This window comes from Canis aureus, chromosome 5 (genome assembly GCF_053574225.1).
Source record: "Canis aureus isolate CA01 chromosome 5, VMU_Caureus_v.1.0, whole genome shotgun sequence".
In the NCBI taxonomy this organism is placed as follows: domain Eukaryota; kingdom Metazoa; phylum Chordata; class Mammalia; order Carnivora; family Canidae; genus Canis; species Canis aureus.
The window spans coordinates 20692032-20712106 of record NC_135615.1 but is presented as its reverse complement, the minus strand read 5'-3'; the positions used below and the strand labels follow the sequence as shown (position 1 = coordinate 20712106).

Sequence of the window (20075 nt, the reverse complement as noted above, 5' to 3'; positions counted from 1 at the left end):
CCCAAGAAGGAAAACAAGAGTAGATCTGAACATAATTTCTTTAAAAAAAAAGGCGAGGAAGGGGAAATTTTATATTTAAGCTAGATAATAGCTCCTTGTTTTTGATATTGCTATTTCTGTCCCAAATGACTTGAAGAAATTCAGGAACTTGCTAGTTGCTTTAGTTACAGTATCAAATCACACTCAGAAAAGGATGAGAATATCAGTCAACCTTCCTCCGAGCCGGATCACACCCAAAACATCCTACATGAGTTTACTTTTATAGTAATTAATATATGTAAGTCTATTATTTTTAATATTTTAAGAAAAAGTGACTCCACAGGCCAGCATGCCCATCTGAAATTACACAAGGGTGGCGGGGGGGAAATGAATTTGTTTTTAAATGAATTCCAGGCACAGTGTCGGACACTCCAGCATACATTATCTTTATCCTCAAAACAGCCTTGAAAAATTGGTACAATTATGTAATATTTTTCATTTGTTTTTTAATAGATAAAGTGATAAAGAATCTGGGAGGTGAGGAAACTTGTCTGGTAGCAAAACTGGGTTAGAGTCTACACCACCTGCCTTGAATATCAGCTTTGCTGCTGCTCAGGCCATTTGGTATCATTTTAGAAAACAATTCAACCTGAACCGAAATCCCTTGATATCTCCAATCTTTCATGGACTCCCTCTAATCTGGCTTCTCTGCCAGTACTTTAGTTAAAACGGCTGTCATCTGTTCTGATGAGTTTTTTCTTCATCTGCACCTTTCCTGGCCTCTAATTTAGAATTTAATAGTATTGACCACCCATCCGTGGTGAGAGATCTTCCCTCTTGACTTTCATGATCCTCCACTCGTCCCGGCTTTTACATCTCATTCCATGACTTGTCTGTTTCTCATCCTGCCTCTTTTGTCCTCTGACTGCCTTACCGTGTACCTTCCCCCAAGTGGGGTGGAAGCCTGGCTTGTAGCTCCATGCTGCTTTCCTTGAAAGAAAACAGTAATTCTGATAGCAGAAGGGCTCCTTTGCTGTCTCTTCTCTGTTTGTGCTGTTCTCTTCTTACTGGAGCCCCATTCCATCCTCTGCCCACCTGTCTGCCCTGCTGCCCCCAGACTGAACTTCTACCTTGCAAAGCACGGTGTCCTCCTAATAGTACTGAGATTCTTCTGGTCTCCTGGGCTTGGAGCTTATCACAGTGAAAATATGACAGTATATAATTAGGTGTTCAATGCATATTCCATCTATGACTTTTCTCTCTTTTTTAAAAACATATAATTTCTTTAAAGACAATTTTTAAACTTAAAAGTTTATCTTGCATTAGGCTTGACATCTCCATCTCTGTACCCTCCTTACCTAAAAGTAACCCCTTCCTTGGGTCTTAATTCCAGACTCTCTGCTCACCACCTACTTCCAATGCTGATTCTATATCAGTCTTCCTTAAATACTGCTCTCATCATATTGCTCATTGGAAAACCTTCAATTCCTCCTTATTTTCAAATGCATAAAATCTGAATTCATTAGTTTGACTTTCCTTCCTTTCTTCTTCCTTCCTTCCTGTTTCACTTTTCAAGATTCTTTGTGATCTGGGTATTTCTCCACTTAGGCAATCTCATTTCTTGCTACTTGTTTGTGATATTCTGCTCCAGTAAAGTAAGTTCGTTCACTCTTCCAAAAACATTCATATGCTAACTTCTGTACTTCCCTTCATTTTATGTGGCCCTTGCCTGGGATGCCTTCTCTCTTGATTTCATAAGCTATCCCTCACTCTATGAAGCTTTTCTTGTTCACACCAGATCATCATGAACTTTCTTGTCTTTTAAACTTGCACATTGTTCTGGGCCTCTATCCAATGCATTAATTGGCACTTTCAATATTGACTGTCCTGAACCGCTTATTGTTGATTTGCGTGCATCATCCACTACTTCTACAATCGGATTCAAGCTCCTCATGGGCACAAATCTTTCCATGTTGGTTGTTTTCCCCACAAAAGTGTAGTAGTATGCACTGGCTGATACTACTTAGAAAGTTTAATCTGAATTCAGGGACGCCTGGCTGGCTCAATTGTAGAAGCATGCAACTCTTGATCTCCAGGTTATGGGTTCAAGCCCCACATTGTGTATAGAGATTACTTAAATAAAAGAAAAAAAACTTTAAATTCATATAGCCTTATAGGCACAATAATGTAATACTAATGAATCATTAAAATTGAACAGAAAAGTTTCTTGATTTCCTTTTAAAGGGACTTCAGATCTAAGCTATTTTCTACATCTATAGGTAATATGGAAAGTAAATATAGAAACTTCATTTTAGGATTTGCCAAAGGCCTTTTGAGTATCTCTTTCCATACAATCCATCTTCCTAAAGATAATATCTTGACAAAGCACAGATGAACAAGGACTCTTAAAGCTAGTGTTAGAAGCCACATGAAATTTCTGAGTCATCCATGTTAAAGATTAACTTGATATGAAGACAGAATATCTATAATAATACGAGGCACTCAGGTGGTTCAGTTGGTTAAGTGTCTGCCTTTAGCTCAGGTCATGATCCTGGGGTCCTGAGATCAAGCCCTGGGTCAGGCTTCCTATTAAGCAGAGAGTCTGCTTCTCCCTTTCCTTCTGCCTTTCCCTCTGCTTGTGCTCACTTTCTCTCTCAAAATCATAAATAAAATCTTTCAAAAAAATTAAAAACAAGACAAAATAATAAATGTTATACCTTGAAGAATATGTCATTTTAAAAATTAGCATTATTCAGTATTTTCATGACTTCCCGAATGGTATAAACTGTCCCATATCATACTAAAGTCTGGGTTAGAAGACTGTTAAGAAATGTAATAGCCTTACCTTTACATAATCATATATGCATCTTTGCATAGCACTTTGTGCCTCCAGAGCAAATGTATTGAAGGTAAGTTTAATTAGTTTGTTTACTGGTGCAATTATGAACCATACACAGTTTAAATTCTTGTCATATCTTCCATTGGAGTCAGAATCAGGAGAGGCAAAGGTATTATCTGAACCTGTCAGATAACCACCACATCCTTGCTGAGGCCCTGTGTTAAAACAAAGACACATCACTACACAAACCAAAGAGAAAAGATCTTAAATTTTACATGGAGAGTATAGTAAAATCACATAGTTAGAAACTATTTTGGTCACACTTGTACGAACATTATCATATGGTGCACCAGGCTTCCATGGACTTATGTGAGTGTTGTTTCCACTTGCATTAACTTTATCATTTTTTACTTCCTTTCTATGCCTATGACCTAACCTTCGGTCCCCTGTCTAGTTACCTAGAAAAGTGGGGGACCATATTTAGTTTTATATGCATTTTTAGAACTGTTGATATTTATTGAAGTTTTTTTCTATCCTTGAAAAATCCAATTTTTTAGAAAATAAAGTATTTTGCATAATAAAGCTTGTGGAAGCCATGAACGTATTTTATGTTCTGCTTTTATGAACACTATCAGATTGAAAACTGAATTTATGAAGAATTTACCCAACACTCCAAGATAATTGGCTTCCAACAAACCTTTTATGTAAATAATCCGTTAGAAAGAGGCTGAGGGGCATTTAACACTACACACATTTAACACTACAGCCCAATTTATATTAAAACACACACTATAGTTGATTGTTTTTTTTTCCAAAAAGAAAGGGAAGCTGAAAAGACCTTTATTGGCAACAAAAAAACTATTTTGAAATAAAAACTTTGAAATTCATAATAAAAATAGAAAGGGGAGATAAAGAATCCTCTCAAGATGACAGAATGGTCAACTATGAAAAAAATACAGAACAAAATCCTCAGAACATAGGACCTACTTTTGTTCATTTCACAGTCCAAGGCAATTCTTCAGAAATGATGTGAGAAGTGCAACAAACTGAACGATTTTGAAACCATGAGCATGACTAAATTCAAAATAATCCCAGTAGGAATCGAGATTAAGATAAAGTAATGTTCGTAAGGCTTATCTTCTGCCCAAATATAGAGTATTATTAGTTCCAAAGTTAAATCTCACTGACATTGGCCTTTCATTTGTCTCATTGTATTTATCTTAACGGTGAAAGCACTGCTTGCAACATCAGGGGGCGCTAAGATTTTGGCCTTGGAGCTCCTCAGGAAATGGAAACAATGGTGGCCCTCCTTACTAGCAAAGAATATCAAATATGCCAAGTGTTTTTCAGCATGGGTGCATTATTTAGTAGGTCAGAATGCCCTGTCCATAGCTTCAAAGTCAGGTAAAACTATAGATTATTTGTGTAGTAAGACATTTCCTGGAGTGGAAAAGCTTCCAAAGGCCCAGCCCCTGATAAATCCATAGATGGAATCTAGGACATAATTATTCTGAAACCAAAGCAATGCGCAGGGCTGAACTACATATTGCTAATGATTCTGTTCACATGAAATAAGCCTGCAAACTAAAGAAAGAATTGGAGTTTGCGCAGCTTTTATATCCAATGTGAACTGCTTGTTACTTAAGAAAGCCCCTCACCCTGATTAACATGCAGAGCTGGGAAGAACAATGACTTGGGGGTACTATTGAATTGACAAATGTATTTATTTATTAAATACTGGGATTTTTATTCAAAAAATTTTTTAAAGATTTTATTTACTTTTTTTAAAAGATTTTATTCATTTATTTATTTATTTATTTGTCAGAGAGTGAGAGAGCAAGAGAAAGCACAAGCAGAGGAAGAGGCAGGCAAGAAGCAAAGAGCCTGATGCAGGACTCTATCCCAAGACCTTGGGATCATGATCTAAGCCAAAGGCAGATGTTTAACTGACTGAGTCACTCAGGTACCCCAATATTTATTTATTTGAGAGAGGAAGGGAGAGGAGGGGGCAAAGGGCAGAGGGAGAGAAAGAATCACAAGCACACTCCCCACTGAATGCACAGCCAATGTGGGGCTCTATCTCACAACCCTGATATCATGACCTGAACCAAAACCAAGAGTCAGACACTTAACCAACTGAGTCACCTAGGCATCCCATTAAATATTATTCCAATAGTCAAAGAAAAATATTTATTATTGAGGTGGGAAAAGATAAATGGTAGTCCAACAGAAGTGATAAGACATAGATAAATAATGATAATACAATCTAGAATAAAACAGGTACCATAAAAGAGGCAGAGAAGTCTTGTGAGTTTTGCAGGAAGGGAGAGATTAGTTCAGGCTATGAGGATGTAGAATGTCCAAGGAAGAGGTAACATTTGATTTGGGTCTTGAAGGACAACAGGACAAGACCATGTAGAAATGTGATTGGTATTGGCAATTCCAGGATAAAGGAACTTCATAAACAAAGATGCAGTGGACAAGAATTTACCTTATATGCATAGGAAAGCATAATTCTGTTAGCAAACACCATAGAGTCCATGAAATACAAGAAGACTGGGAAACAGGATAGGCTGTTCTGTAGAGAGCCTCAACTGTAGATCATAGAACTTGACCCTAAGACTTTATTCTGTGGATAATGGGGATCTACCTGAGATTTTTGATTAGAAGAGTAGTAGGGTCATAATGCACTTTCTAATCAATTTTGATCTAAAAATGTATCTGGTAGTAGCATTACATGGAAGGGGGTGGAACGGGAAGATACGAGACCAGGAGAGAGGACCTAGTCACAGTCTGGGCTGGAGGCAGAAAGGGTAAAGTGTTGGAGGTTTGTATACTAGAAATTGTTATTGCTAGCTTTATTCTATTAATGCATCTGCTTTATTTATTTTTAAAGATTTTGTTTACTTATTCATGAGAGACACAGGCAGAGGGAGAAGCAGACTCCACGCAGGGAGCCTGATGTGGGACTCGATCCTGGGTCTCCAGGATCACGCCCTGGGCCAAAGGCAGACGCTAAACCACTGAGCCACCCAATGGGATCCCAATGCATCTGCTTTAAAAATTAAATGTTATTTTTAAAAGTTCAAGCTATCTTATCACCACTTGTTTATTAATTGTTACTAATAGGTTAATAAGGGCAAAATGATGATTGTACTTGGGTACAGTGGTGCCATTATATACACTTATTAACCAATAGTACCCCTACTACACTGATGTCATAAGATAGACACACTTTCCCTCCAGGGAACCCAAAAATCATTGGTGTGTGCTTCCACAGACTGGAAGATTGGATAATTCTTAATTCTTTAGCCCCTCTCTTCACATTAGAATGGACAGAGTATGCTTTTCTGTTTACTTAATGTTAGGCTTGGCCAAGTGACTGGCATTAGGCTTCAGAATATTAATGGTCTTGGGATCCCTGGGTGGCGCAGCGGTTTGGCGCCTGCCTTTGGCCCAGGGCACGATCCTGGAGACCTGGGATCGAATCCCACGTTGGGCTCCCGGTGCCTGGAGCCTGCTTCTCTCTCTGCCTGTGTCTCTGCCTCTCTCTCTCTCTGTGTGACTATCATAAATAAATTTTAAAAAATTAAAAAGAAAAGAATATTAATGGTCTTGAAGTAAGAAGAGGTCTTAAATGGGTTCTGTATTTTTTGGTTTCTGCTCCTGTGCTCCATACACCAAGAGGTCATGTCCTAGGTAGCTGCTAATGAAGGAGAAAGGGATTCACATAGAGCAGGCCTGGATCCAGCCTGAACTGTAAAGCCAAGTGCAATGAAGCTGTAGCCTGGAACAGGCAGACAAACCCATCTGCCAACTCATAAGGGATAAAAATAAATGTTATAGGTATAAGCCATTGAATTTTGGATGGTTTATTATGCAACATTGTGGCAATAGCCAACCAATACACAAATAGCTTGTTTGAGCTATTAAACTATAATAGGACACATTGCTTAATTCATAGAATATACACACGATATTAAAAAAAAAGGAGAATGAACATTATCATCAGACAATCCTGGTCAAAATATTTGAATAATTGAAGTAAGCATAACATTATGTGAAGGAATTATATAATTCATATTATATTTGAAGAATATTATATGAGTAAAATACTATCTGAGTGCATAGTCAAATAACTAATGTAATATAATATTGCATGAGTAAACAACTTTCAGTATTTGTTGGTGCAGGAAATGCTTAAAATTGCTCTGATTTCCCCACTTTAATCTTTAAACATAATGTAACTGCTCTTTGCTTCTGCTCCTCCTATAGCAAATGGAACCATAAATGTATGTCTTTGGGGAAATACAGAGACGATTATTAGCAAAAGGAGGATCCTTTACCAAAAAGTGCTTTCCCACATTACTAGTTCTATATTTCCATATTTCAACAATTACAGGATATATCAGAAAGAACTCTGTGATGATGAAATAGTTTTGCACACAAAACATTAATATTCATTTATTATATAGATATTTTTATATCTCCCCCCTGCCCTTTTTAAGTAGTATCGGCCCTTAACCTTGACATGCTGTTCAGCACCATAAATCCATTATCTTCCTTGTTACTACATACATCCTACCATCCAGCAAACTCCTATCCATCAGTACCTTCTCCCTCAGTTATACTGTGTCAAGAATACTCTGTCATGGACCCAGCAATTGCACTGCTGGGGATTTACCCCAAAGATACAGATGCAATGAAACGCCGGGACACCTGCACCCCGATGTTTATAGCAGCAATGTCTACAGTAGCCAAACTGTGGGAGGAGCCTCGGTGTCCATTGAAAGATGAATGGATAAAGAAGATGTAGTTTATGTATATGATGGAATATTAGCCATTAGAAACGACCAATACCCACCATTTGCTTCGACGTGGATGGAACTGGAGGGTTTAGGCTGAGTGAAATAAGTCAATCGGAGAAAGGCAAACATTATATGGTCTCATTCATTTGGGGAATATAAAAAATAGTGAAAGGGAATAAAGGGGAAAGGAGAAAAAATGAGTGGGAAATATCAGGGAGGGAGACAGAACATGAGAGACTCCTAACTCTGGGAAACGAACTAGGGGTGGTAGAAGGGGAGGTGGGCGGGGGGTGGGGAGACTGGGTGGCGGGCACTGAGGGGGGCACTTGATGGGATGAACACTGGGTGTTATTCTATATGTTGGCAAATTGAACACCAATAAAAAATAAATTTATATTAAAAAAAAAAGAATACTCTGTCATAGCAATCCCTCCACCTGAGAACAAATGTCAGTCTAATCATCTTCCCTAAAACTGGCAACACTTCCTACAAAAGAGCTACTTCTTGAGAGAAAGAAAATATTTGGCTAAAGAAATATTGGAAATATAAACCCACAGTAAGCAGTGAAATGTGGGTTGAGATCTACTGAATTAAAAATCAGTAACTGAATCTGAAATTATTTCCCTCTGATAATTAAACTTCCGAGTGAAGCTCAAGCCAAGAAAAATTCAACAAAGAAAAATAGTTATTTTATCTAAGAGAAAATATCTTGAAGTCTTTACTGGAGACAGGTGCATTTCTAAATAGTTATCATGAGAATTGACATTTTTGTGGTTGATGTTTGATTAAGGTTTTCTGGATAGGATCTCTCTCTGCCTCTGGAACAGCCACCCCTTGGACACATAGTGAATGGCAAGCTATACTTACAGATAAAGATTGGCCTGACTTCAGGCATTTTCCTGTTTCCCAGTGAGCCAGCTGGGGCTTTAGCCTGTAGTTGAAGGTTGCAGACTGAAGCACAGGAAACAGAATACAAATACATTGAAGGCTGGTGCTTTAGGGAAATGGGGGTGCACCAGGAGAGCTTCCTTTCAACCCCAGGAGACACAGAGTTAGAGCTCCGTAATCCTTTCTTTGACTAAATCTTGCTGTGATTTTCAAAGCTGCATTATTCAATTGCCCTCGAGCAGAGAATTCATTTTTAAAAATTCAACTATGTTCTAGATGAACCTGTTTTGTCTTTTCCTCTAAAAGCAAATTGGATTTATTTTTCTAGTTCCCAACCTCAAACATTTATAACCTTTCAGATATTATATTGATGTTATACTAGAAAAACAACATAATGGTTTTTGCAACATGAATTGTATGTTTTGTTTTTGTTTGTTTTTAGTAATATCACCCAATTTGACTCATTTTAAAAATCCTATTTGAGACCCAGCCTAATTTCACTTAGATCATGTATTTAGTCTGGCAATATTTGGGAAGCATAAAACTAAAATACTAAAAGAAAGGTAGTTTCAGCAACTAATCAGTAGCTACGTCACTAGAAAAAGAACAATAAAATGTATAACAAACAGGATAATTTTATTATCTTTTTTACTAATTTTGCATTATTTAGGTATTACTGAAAACACTTTATGCATGCATCATCAGTCCCAGGGCATTTCATTAGAATCATTCTCACTAACTTTGAAATTTTAAAAACATGATTTACTAAGTAAACTAATATGATCATATTACCTGATACAGTAAAGGATTTAACAAGATCCAACATGCATTCATGATAAAAACTCTCAGCAAACTAGGAATAGAAAGGAAGTTTCTCAAATTGAACAGAGCATCCACAAAAACCTATAGCCATAATGACACTTAATGGTGAAAAACTAAATGTCTTCATCTTAAAATCAGGAGCAAGGCAAGGATATTTTTTTCTCACCACTCTTATTCAACAGAGAATTGGAATTCTTTCCAGTTAATAGGCAAGAAAAAATATATATACACAGACTGGAGAGGAAGAAATAGAATTGCCACTATTTCAGATGTAGAAAATACAAAGAATTTACATGAAAACTCCTAAAACTAGTGAGTTCAGCAGAATTCAAAATATAAGGGCAATATACAAAAATCAGTCACATTTCCATATACTAATAATGTACATGTGGAAACCAAAATTAAAAATATAATTACTAGCACTGAAACTAATATTATACTATATGTTAACTAACTAGAATTTAAATAAAAGATTTAAAAAAATAAAAATGCAATTGCTCCAAAGAAAAGGAAATCCTTTGGTATGCACTTCATGAAACATATACAGGATCTGTGTGCTGAAAATTACAAGATGATGAAATAAATCTGAGAAGACCTAACTAAATGGAGAGACATACATATTTATGGATTGGAAGACTCAATATAGTAAAGATGTCAATTATTCCTAAATTGAGGCATAGGGTTAATGCAATTCTTATCAAATCAAAACCCCAGCAAGATCTTTCTGTTCATATTAAAAAATGCCTTCTTTAAAATTTACATCTTAAAATACAGGTCTTTGAATATTTAAAAACCATCATGACAAAGAAGAATAAAGTTGGAGGAATCATTCCACTTGATATTAAGGTTTACCATATACCTATAATAATCAAGACAGTATGATATTGGTGGAGAGTTAGACACATAGATCAATGGAATAGAAGAGAAAACACAGAAATAGGGGTGCCTGGGTAGCTCAGTCAGTTAAGTGTCTGCCTTCGGCTCAGGTCATGATCTTGAGGTCTTGGGATCAGCCCCTCATTAGGCCTCCTGTTCAGTGGGGACCTTCTTTGCCCTCTCCTCTTCCCCTTGCTCATGCTCATGCTCTCCCTTGCACGCTTTCTCTCAAATGAATAAATAAAAAAAAAATCTTAAAAAAAAACTCTACAAAAATAGACCCACACAAATACACTCGACTGATTTCTTTTTTACAAAGCTGCAAACACAAATCAGTGGAGAAAGGGTAGTCTTTTCAATAAATATTGCTAAAATAATTGGACATCACGAGGCAAAAAAAACCCACCTAATTTCAATCTAAATGTCAGACCTTAAACAAAAATTAGCTCTAACTGGATGATAGACATAAACATTACCAAAAATGTAAACCATAAATCCTTTAGAAGAAATCATAGCAGAAAATCTTTAGGACCTCAGAGTAGGCAAATAATTCTTAGCCTTGACACCAAAAGGAGGATATACAAAAAGGAAAATTGATAAATTGGACTTTATAAAAGTTAAACATTTTACTCTAAGAGAGGTCTTGTTCAGAGAATGAAAAGGCAAGTTATGAGCTGGGAGAAAATATTTGCAAACCACATACGTAAGAAAGGACAACTATGAGGATATGTACAGAACTCTCAAAAATACAACAGTAGAAAAAAATCCAATTAGAAAATAGACAAAAGATAAAAATAGATTATTTCACCAAAGTAGGCTTATATATGACAAAAAATCACCTGAAATTGTTCACCATTAGGAAAGTGCAAATTGAAATCACAGTGAGATCTTAATATACACCCATCAGAATGGCGAAAATTAACCCACACGTACATACACACATACACACATGCACACGCACACATGGTGAGAGCTCACTATGGAGTACAGCAGTCTACAATTGGATGACAGGGATAGGGAGTGCCCTCAAAGTACCGGCACATAGAATTCTACAATGACTTTCTAGCCAAAATGATAGAAATCAGATGAAAATAGAGAAATAGCATCTTAAATGGCAGAATGAAAATAAATGCCAAACTAGAATTCTATATTCAGAGAAAATATCCCATAAAATTTAAGACAAACTAACACCATTTTCAGAAAAGCAAAAACCAAAAGACATTTTTACCAGGAGATATGCAACAAATAAAAAAAAATCACTAAAGAGAAATCTTCAAAAAGAAATGAATTGATCGGGATCCCTGGGTGGCGCAGCGGTTTGGCGCCTGCCTTTGGCCCAGGGCGCGATCCTGGAGACCCAGGATCGAATCCCACGTCGGGCTCCCGGTGCATGGAGCCTGCTTCTCCCTCTGCCTGTGTCTCTGCCCCCCTCTCTCTCTCTCTCTCTCTCTCTCTGTGACTATCATAAATAAATAAAAATTTAAAAAAAAACAACAGCAATGATAAGTACACATAATTACGAATTGCATGAAGCAATACAAATGTTTTATGTGTTTATATGTGGATTTAAAACAATTAACATTAATAGCACAAAGACAGGAAGTAGATAAATAGATTTAAAATATTCTAAGGTCCTTACACTTATTATGAAGTGGCAAAAGGGCTAATTTTAAATTAGATTCTAACGAGTCAAGGCTGAATGCTGTAATCTCTAATGTAATCACTTAAGGAGAGGAACAGAATATATAAGCAATGATTTAAAAAGGAGAGCGACAAAAATGAATTAATTTTAAAAAGGTAAGAAAGGATAAAGGAACATAAGAACAGGTATGACCAACAGAAAACAACTAATACAACAGGTCTATATAAATCCAATAATGTTGATAATTTCATTAGATGAAAATATATGAAATTCTCAAGCTGAAAGACAAAGTAAAACAGAACCATATATTCTTCAAGATAGGAAAAGTTTGAAAGTGGCAAGATTGAAAACTATACCAAGCAAACACAAACTTAAAGAAAGCTAGGGAAAGGACATTAAGACAAGAAACATTTTTAAAATTTTTCATAATGACACAAGGGAATTCACCAGGAATATATAACAATTTTAAATGTGTATTGCCACATTACATTGCTTCAAGGTAAAAACAAGCAAAACTCTACCCCAGATCTTGCTACTGAGCTTCTAATTGATGAACTACTGGACATTAGCTGGTTGTCGTAAAGGCACCAAATTCTCCATACCCAAACCCAAATTATTATTTTCTCCGACAAAACCTGATCCTTCCCTGGTAATTTTGTATTAGGATAGCGGTATCTCCAGAGTGTCACTACCTTCTTCAAGACCACAGTGTCCCATTGGTTCTCATCTTTCTACATCTTTAATTTTCACACTGCCACTTCTCTGATCATCCCGTCAAAACAACTGTAATACTTTCCTAATTTTTCCCTGCATACAATTCTGCTCCTACTCCAAAACATCATCTGTACAGGTGCTAGACTGTTCTCTTTAAAACAAATCCATTAGGTCATAGCACTCTCCAGCTCAAAACAATTCATGGTTCCCCTCTGCATATGATACGGGGCCCCCCACCTGTAGCTTCTGTCTACCTCTGCTGTCTTAGCTCCTGTTGTTCTCCACCTCATACCCCAGAGTATTCCCAAATGATGTGCAAATCACTCCTTAGGCTTTGAAACAGAATGCACCTGCAACTTGGTACGTGCTTTTTCTTCTCTATAGATGTTTTCCCAATGAGTGCCTTCTCATCTTTCCAAGTTACTACCATTTATGACAGAAATTTATGACATGCCAACTGAGTGCCAGGGAATGTTTTATTTAATCTCACCACAATCCTATCAGGTAGTCACTTTAGTACGTTCATTTCACAAAGGAGATCATCGAGATGAAGAGAGGAAAAGTAAAGTGTCCAAGGTCAAAACTGTTGGGATGACAAGACCTGGACTGGCACCCAGGAAGTCTTGTGCCAGAGTTTCCACTCCTTACAATCACACTACAATTCAGGATTTACATTCTCTGTGATGCTTTCTCTAAATATCCTGTGTCCTCTTTACTCAACACCAAAGTATCACAGGTCTCTTCTTTTCTGCCTCAACTGTCCTTTGCACATACTTCTGTCAAAAAGCATTTATTGCACCGAATTTACAATCACTAGCTCTTCTACTCGAATGAACCTCTCAGGAATAGGGACCTTGTTCAGTTCATTTTTGTATTCCTAAGGAGAAGCGCACCGCCTGCACAGCAAGTAGCTGGTGAGTATTGTTGAATAAACAATGAAGGAATGAATAGAAAATGTAAATAGTTACTGGATGGATCTCTGCCTCTAACATCAAGGGGAATTTTTGGGGTTAAATATATTTCTTGATTTATAAAGTGGTTGTGCGCACATTATGTCTATGTACATGTGCACGTATGTACTTATGTACATATGTACTTATATTTTTGTATGTACTTATATTTTTTAACAAAATAACACATTTGTCTTATGGACAAACATATGTACTTAAACATGTTTGTCCTATGGATTAACCTGTTTTTAAAGCTAATTTAGTTGATTTTTAGCACAGATGTGATTGCCAAGGAACAATTAGCAGGATAGTAATAAAAATATCTCTGAATGATTTAAAACACTGCCTAAGAGATAGTGTTTTTATAGAAAAACACTTCTTTAGCTAAAAGTTTCCAATGATGAATGATGTCAGGTCTATTACTTAAGTAAATTTAATCTCTGAGTATTAGATTTCAGCAAGCAGAGTAAATTTAATCAGTTGTAAATTACAAGTTACATTAAGGTGGCAGCTACATTATATAAAAGAAGTATGATTTACACCTCATACCAATCAGAATGGCTATTATAAAAAAAGACAAGAAGCAGTAAGTGTTAGCAAGGATATGGAGAAAAAGGAAACCTTCTTGTGCTGTTGGTGGAAATAGAAATTGGTGCAGCCACTGTGGAAAACAGTAAATTTTTCCAAAAATTAAAAATAGAACTACCACATGATCCACAAATTCCACCTTAAGGTATTTATCTGAAGAAAATGAATACACTAATTTAAAAAGACATGGGCACTCCCATGTTCATTGCAACATTGTTTACAATAGCCAAGATACCAAATCAAAGTACATGTCCATAGATGGATGAATGGATGAAGATGATGTTATATACATATGTACATACACACAATGGAATATTATTTGGCCATAAAAGTGAAATCTTGCCGTTTGCAACAACATAGATGGACCTAGAAGGTATTATTACGCTAAGTGAAATAAGCCAGAGAAAGACAAATACCATATGATTTCACTTACATGTTGAATCTAAAATCAAAATAAATGAGCAAATTAAACAAAACAAATAGACTCAGAGATAGAGAGCAAACGAATGGTTACAGTAGTAAGGGAATTAGACAACATAGATGAAGGGGATTAATAGGTACAATCTTTCAGTTATAAAATAACTTTCAGTCTTAAAATAAGTAAGACTTTGAGATGTAATGCACAGCATAGGGAATATAGTCCATAAGTTTGTATAACTTTGCATCATGACAGATGGTAGCTAGACTTACAGTGGTAACCATTTTGTAACGTTATACAAATATTAAAACACTATGTTGTAATGTTGAAACTAATACAATATCTGTATGTCAATTATTCTATAAAAAATAAAAGAAGTATGACTTTATTTTTACACTGACAATTACAAAATCAAAAAGTTATAAAATTTCTTAAAATGTTCTCTTTAGAGAAAGAAGGCTTAATAGCAACTTGCTCTTCAGTTATAAAATAGATTTCAATATGGAAGAAGTGGAATTCATAAAACCAGACCCAGTTTCCCTTAGCTTTTAAATAATAATTTTTTGTTGTTCTTGTTCATATATTAGCTTATGCATTGTGCAATGGATAATTCAACTTTTATTACTTTGGTGGAGACAAAGTGGAGACAGGAATTACTTTCCCAATTCTGCTCAAGACTTGCTAAGTGACCTTGGCAAAGTTCATAATGCCTTCTGTGACTTAGCTGCCCAATTCATAAACTAATCATTATAAGAGTACCAATCAGGGTTAAATCATAAAAATAAATACCCAAATTCCTTCATTTTATTAGAATTCTGTGGTGAGGAATTTTACTAAACTGGAAGCCATAATTGTGGACTAGAGGGTTTTATTTGCCATAGAGTTCTATTATTCTTACATTCCAAGGCAATTATATTCCACATAACTGTTCTAATTCTTTATCAATATGCCACACAAAGCCAATAAGACAGATGTGACATTTGTCTGACATTTGTCAACATCAGAAACATAATGTGACTTTATTGCATATCTATTTTTAAATTATATTATTATATTATGTATTATGAGCTATAATATGCATATATTTATGTATATTGCATATGCATATATGATCTTTAATGTAAATATAAACATAATATAAACCATAGATATATATTATAAAAGATATACTATATATACATTATACAATATATTAAAAACATAATTCAACATAGTATAAGTGTTTTATAATATAAAATTGTAGCTATGCAAATAATTTATGTAGTAATAGTAGATGTGTAAATACACTATTTGGGGCTAGGTACAAGTTGAAATGCTGGTAACAGCAGGCAGTATCAAAGAGAAGATGAAAATGGAAAAAAGTAACTCTATCTATGCCAAAGAGGAATTAAAGAAATGATGACCTGTCTTTCAGAAAATGCACCCCCAGGATCCCTCTTAGTCACTGGCAATGTTGATTGCCTGCCACAGAGATGATGGGGGCGGAATAGGAAAACAGTGAATCTGGGAGATGATCAGACCTGGTCCACAGCTTGCTTTTGCCTCTCACAAACACTTTGACCACTGACAAATTGCTTAATCTCTTCACTTCTTATTTGTTCCTTTGTAAAATGGGGTAATCCCCGTCTCATGGGCAGTTGTGAGGATTAAAAGAGACCATCTAGAGGAAGTCTCTGTCCTACATCTGGCACAGAGGGGATGCTGGGGACAGGCGGTCACTATCATTTTGCCCTGGGACTTTGCGATGTCTTCATTTGGGAATGAGCAGAATGTACAGCCACCACAAAAAATTAACAGATTTTTCGGATATCACGACAAGAAAAATACAGTCCCGTGGCCCTAATGATGTTTCATTTCTATCTTTTTTAAAAAATATTTTATTAATTTATTCATGAGAGACACAGAGAGAGAGAGAGAGAGAAAGAGGCAGAGACACAGGCAGAGGTAGAAGCAGGCTCCGTGCAGGGAGCCCAATGTGGGACTCAATCCTGAGACTCCAGGATCATGCCCTGGGCCAAAAGTGGAGCTGAACCGCTGAGCCAGCCAGGCTGCCCGATGTTTCATTTCTAAACAACTGATTTACAACCAAATAATTCTTTTTAATGCTGACCACAGATAGTTTGCGTTTATGCTTCTGCAAACACATCAAAGTCAAGCTGATCCGAGTAAGGATAATAGTAATTATTATAGGGATTCTGTGGTTACAAGTAATTTAACTCAAAACACTCGGTTTTGAGAACATCTGAGATAAGACTAGATTCCATTTTGAGGAGGACTGATGTGCCTTAAGGTTATGAAGTGATAATTGCTTCCCAGCTCTCGCTCACCCAAATGTTTTCTAGTGTTATCTTATGATTTACCACTAATTCAATTTTATCACTTGGTTTAGTCTCCACAATACTGTCGGATTTTATTTTTCCCCACAGCAGCCCTACTCTTCAAGACCACGCATGGCAATCTGGTTGTTCCAGGGGGTGGGGGCATAGGTTCTGATGTTGGAAAATATTTTAATAAAAATCTTTCCTTTCCTTTTGCAGACAGGATTTTACTCCTGTCTACTTGCTTTTGTAACGTTTTGGTGAACTACTCATTGTTGTTTTCTTTACTGTAGCCCCAAATTCTCTGCTCAGCAAAAAAACCTTTTCAATAAAACCCACAAGGAAGAAACTGCAGATAACATTGTCTTTGACATCATCTCTCAAGGGAAATCCAATCACCAGTGAAAGATAAAAGGCTTAGAAAGGACGGAAATAAGCTCAATCTAGTTTTCTGCAAATGGGTGTACAATTTCAGCTCATCTCATTCTCAGGCTTCAATGTCTTAAATGACATTAAGAGAACAGACAGGGCAGCCCGGGGGGCTCAGCAATTTAGCGCCGCCTTCAGCCCACGGCTTGATCCTGGAGACAGGAGATCAAGTCCCACATTGGGCTTCCTGCATGGAGCCTGCTTCTCCCTCTGCCTGGGTCTCTGCCTCTCTCTCTCTGTCTCTCATGAATAAATAAAATCTTAAAAGAGAGAGAGAACAAACACCAGTGCTTTCGAGTAATACCCTCATTACTGCTAAACTGAGAGTTACTTGAGCAGTGATTTATGAAATTATTCAAGTTATAACTCAACTCTCTTACTGCACTTTTTTGCTTTTGGTTTGGCAGCTTTTATCAGGCTGTTAAGAAGCCCATGGAAACATACACACATCAATATTTAGAGTCACTGAACGTTCTTTAAGTTTATTCTTTTATCGTTTAGCTACAGAATTTTAGAATGCCTCTCAAAGTCCAAACTGAACACCAAAACTGAAACTGAAAAAATAACTAGAAACCAGAGTCTGATTTTGACACGTTGTTATATGTTTCTCCATCTGTTTTGACCACATTTTCCATCTTTGGGGCTGCAGACTCTCATTGCCTTTGTCTCCCCTTTCCTCCTCCTGTCCCCTCCTATCAACAAACTCAGGTTCAACTCCCTCAGCTTCCTCTCGCTGCTCCCAGGGCCTTCGTTTAGTATGTTAGAGAGACATTTTCCAGATGTTATGGCAGTGGGCAAAAATCCAGGGGCCAGATACACATGACCCGAGGTTGAGTCTGATCTAGTACCCCCAATTCTCTGAGGATGAAAATGATTCAATTTACTACCTCGAGTCACAGCTGAACCACATGAACCATAATTGAGAAGAAGGCACATCTAGATACAATGCAATGCATAGTATGCCATTTATATTACTTATAAAGTAATTAATTCTTAAGTAGGTATAATGTATCTACTTATTCTTTAATGCATTCACACAGCCCATGTTCATGGTGTATCAGTTATGTGCTAGGCCTCTGCAAGGGGTTAGAATTTAATTAAAATTTAGTTTTTGATTTCAGATTTAGGTTATAAAACATACTTGAGGATTTGCTGGTTAGATTTCAGTGCAAAGTGAATAAGAATGAACAAAAAAAATCATTGCACCATGGAGTGGTCCTATTGATGATGGTGACCCCAGCTATACATACACCTCTTCCCCACCTGACAGAGAGAGTGGAGCAGGTCATGGAGCCTTACAAAAGTTTAAGACCGCAACATTACTTTCTGATAACATAACAGTCTTTCTCTTTGACATCTAAGGAACTTTACAGGAATTAACTACTTTATCCCTATCACATTCTTAAATGGAATAAAATAATAATTTTCAAACTGACCTTTTTTTAGTGGCTAAAAATAGAGGTGAAAAGTGTTATAGGATTTTCTAAAGCATCTTACCAGGCAATGATATAATGGAACGATTAGGTCATGGCCACCTGCTTTCTGGTCTACAGCTCTTCCCATCTGGGAGTGTTTCCATCTTTGTGGAGCACAATTCATTTTGTTTTTGTTAATCATGTACTTTGGTATTTTTGCTTTTGTCTCACAGCAAGGTCTGTGAATCTGACTGTATTGCCATCTGACTTGTTTTCTATATGGCACATACTCGAGGAAGGGACAGGCAATGGCTCTCATCCTCAGCAGAGGGACTGTGGACCACAGGGAGGTGGGAACTTTGGTCACACGTCCAATGCTTCCAGCCTTAGGTGAAGAAAACCTCTAGTCATTGACATCCCTTTGTCCCTGATATTGCCATCTTCTCCAGGGTGACGTCCTTGTTCTTCTAGGACATGTCATCCTGAAGGGTCACTCTTTACTCTCTCCTTGATCCAAATGCCTACCAATCTCATACCTAATTAGGTCAGGGTCAATTTTTGACACTAACATTTTGCTAAAGTGGTATGAATACATTACTTTAAAAAATGGAATTACCACAGTATTACACAAATAAATGTACTTTAAATCACTGATCTAATCAAATATCTGGAAGTTTGGTGTCTAATGTGATGAGCATGCCATGAGTAAGACTGAAGAGCAGCACTCTGACATGAGACCAGGACAGTAAGAAGCAACAGGGGCTCTGAAAGTTTTAAAACAGGGGTGCCTGGGTGGCTCAGTGGTTGAGCATCTGCCTTTGTTTCAGGTCATGATCCAGGGATCCTGGGATCACGTTCCGCATCAGGCTCTTGCAGGGAGCCTGCTTCTCCTTCTGCCTATATCTCTGCCTCTCTCTCTCTGCATATCTCATGAATAAATAAATACAATTGAATAAATTTTTTAGAAAAAGAAAGCTTAAAAACATGTTTGCAAGTCTGAAATGCTTCACAAGACACACGTGTAAGCACTGCCATGGCCAAAGCAGCCCCTGGTGGCCAAGGAGGGGCAAAAGCTCAACTAGCAGAAATGAAGAGAATAAAGGATACTTATCAATGTCAATTCTGCACTATATAGCATTCTCATTTCAGCCAAATTCATGGGGCTGATGGTGGCTTTTTACACTTTATAAGATCATTGATACCAATGACAATCAGACGAAAGCTAATTCTCTTGAGAAAAACACTTAGATAATTTCAGAGTTTCACAGATCCCTAATGCCTGAGATCATCGCTTTGCTGGTTATCTTCTCTCAGGATCAATTATTCATGGGGTCCTGGGGTCCAGAGGGCAAGAGAAGAAGGCAGATTCGTATTATAGTTAGATATTAG

At 36.9% G+C, this 20075-nt stretch overlaps 1 protein-coding gene across 1 annotated transcript in view; it reads right to left on the bottom strand.

Annotated features, from left to right (window-relative positions):
- Positions 1-20075, bottom strand: part of CUBN (cubilin) — a 263301-nt gene that overhangs the window by 18853 nt on the left and 224373 nt on the right. The window contains exon 60 of the mRNA XM_077897053.1: positions 2825-3033. Coding sequence (XP_077753179.1) covers positions 2825-3033 — 209 coding nt within the window. The remainder of the gene's footprint in view (positions 1-2824; positions 3034-20075) is intronic.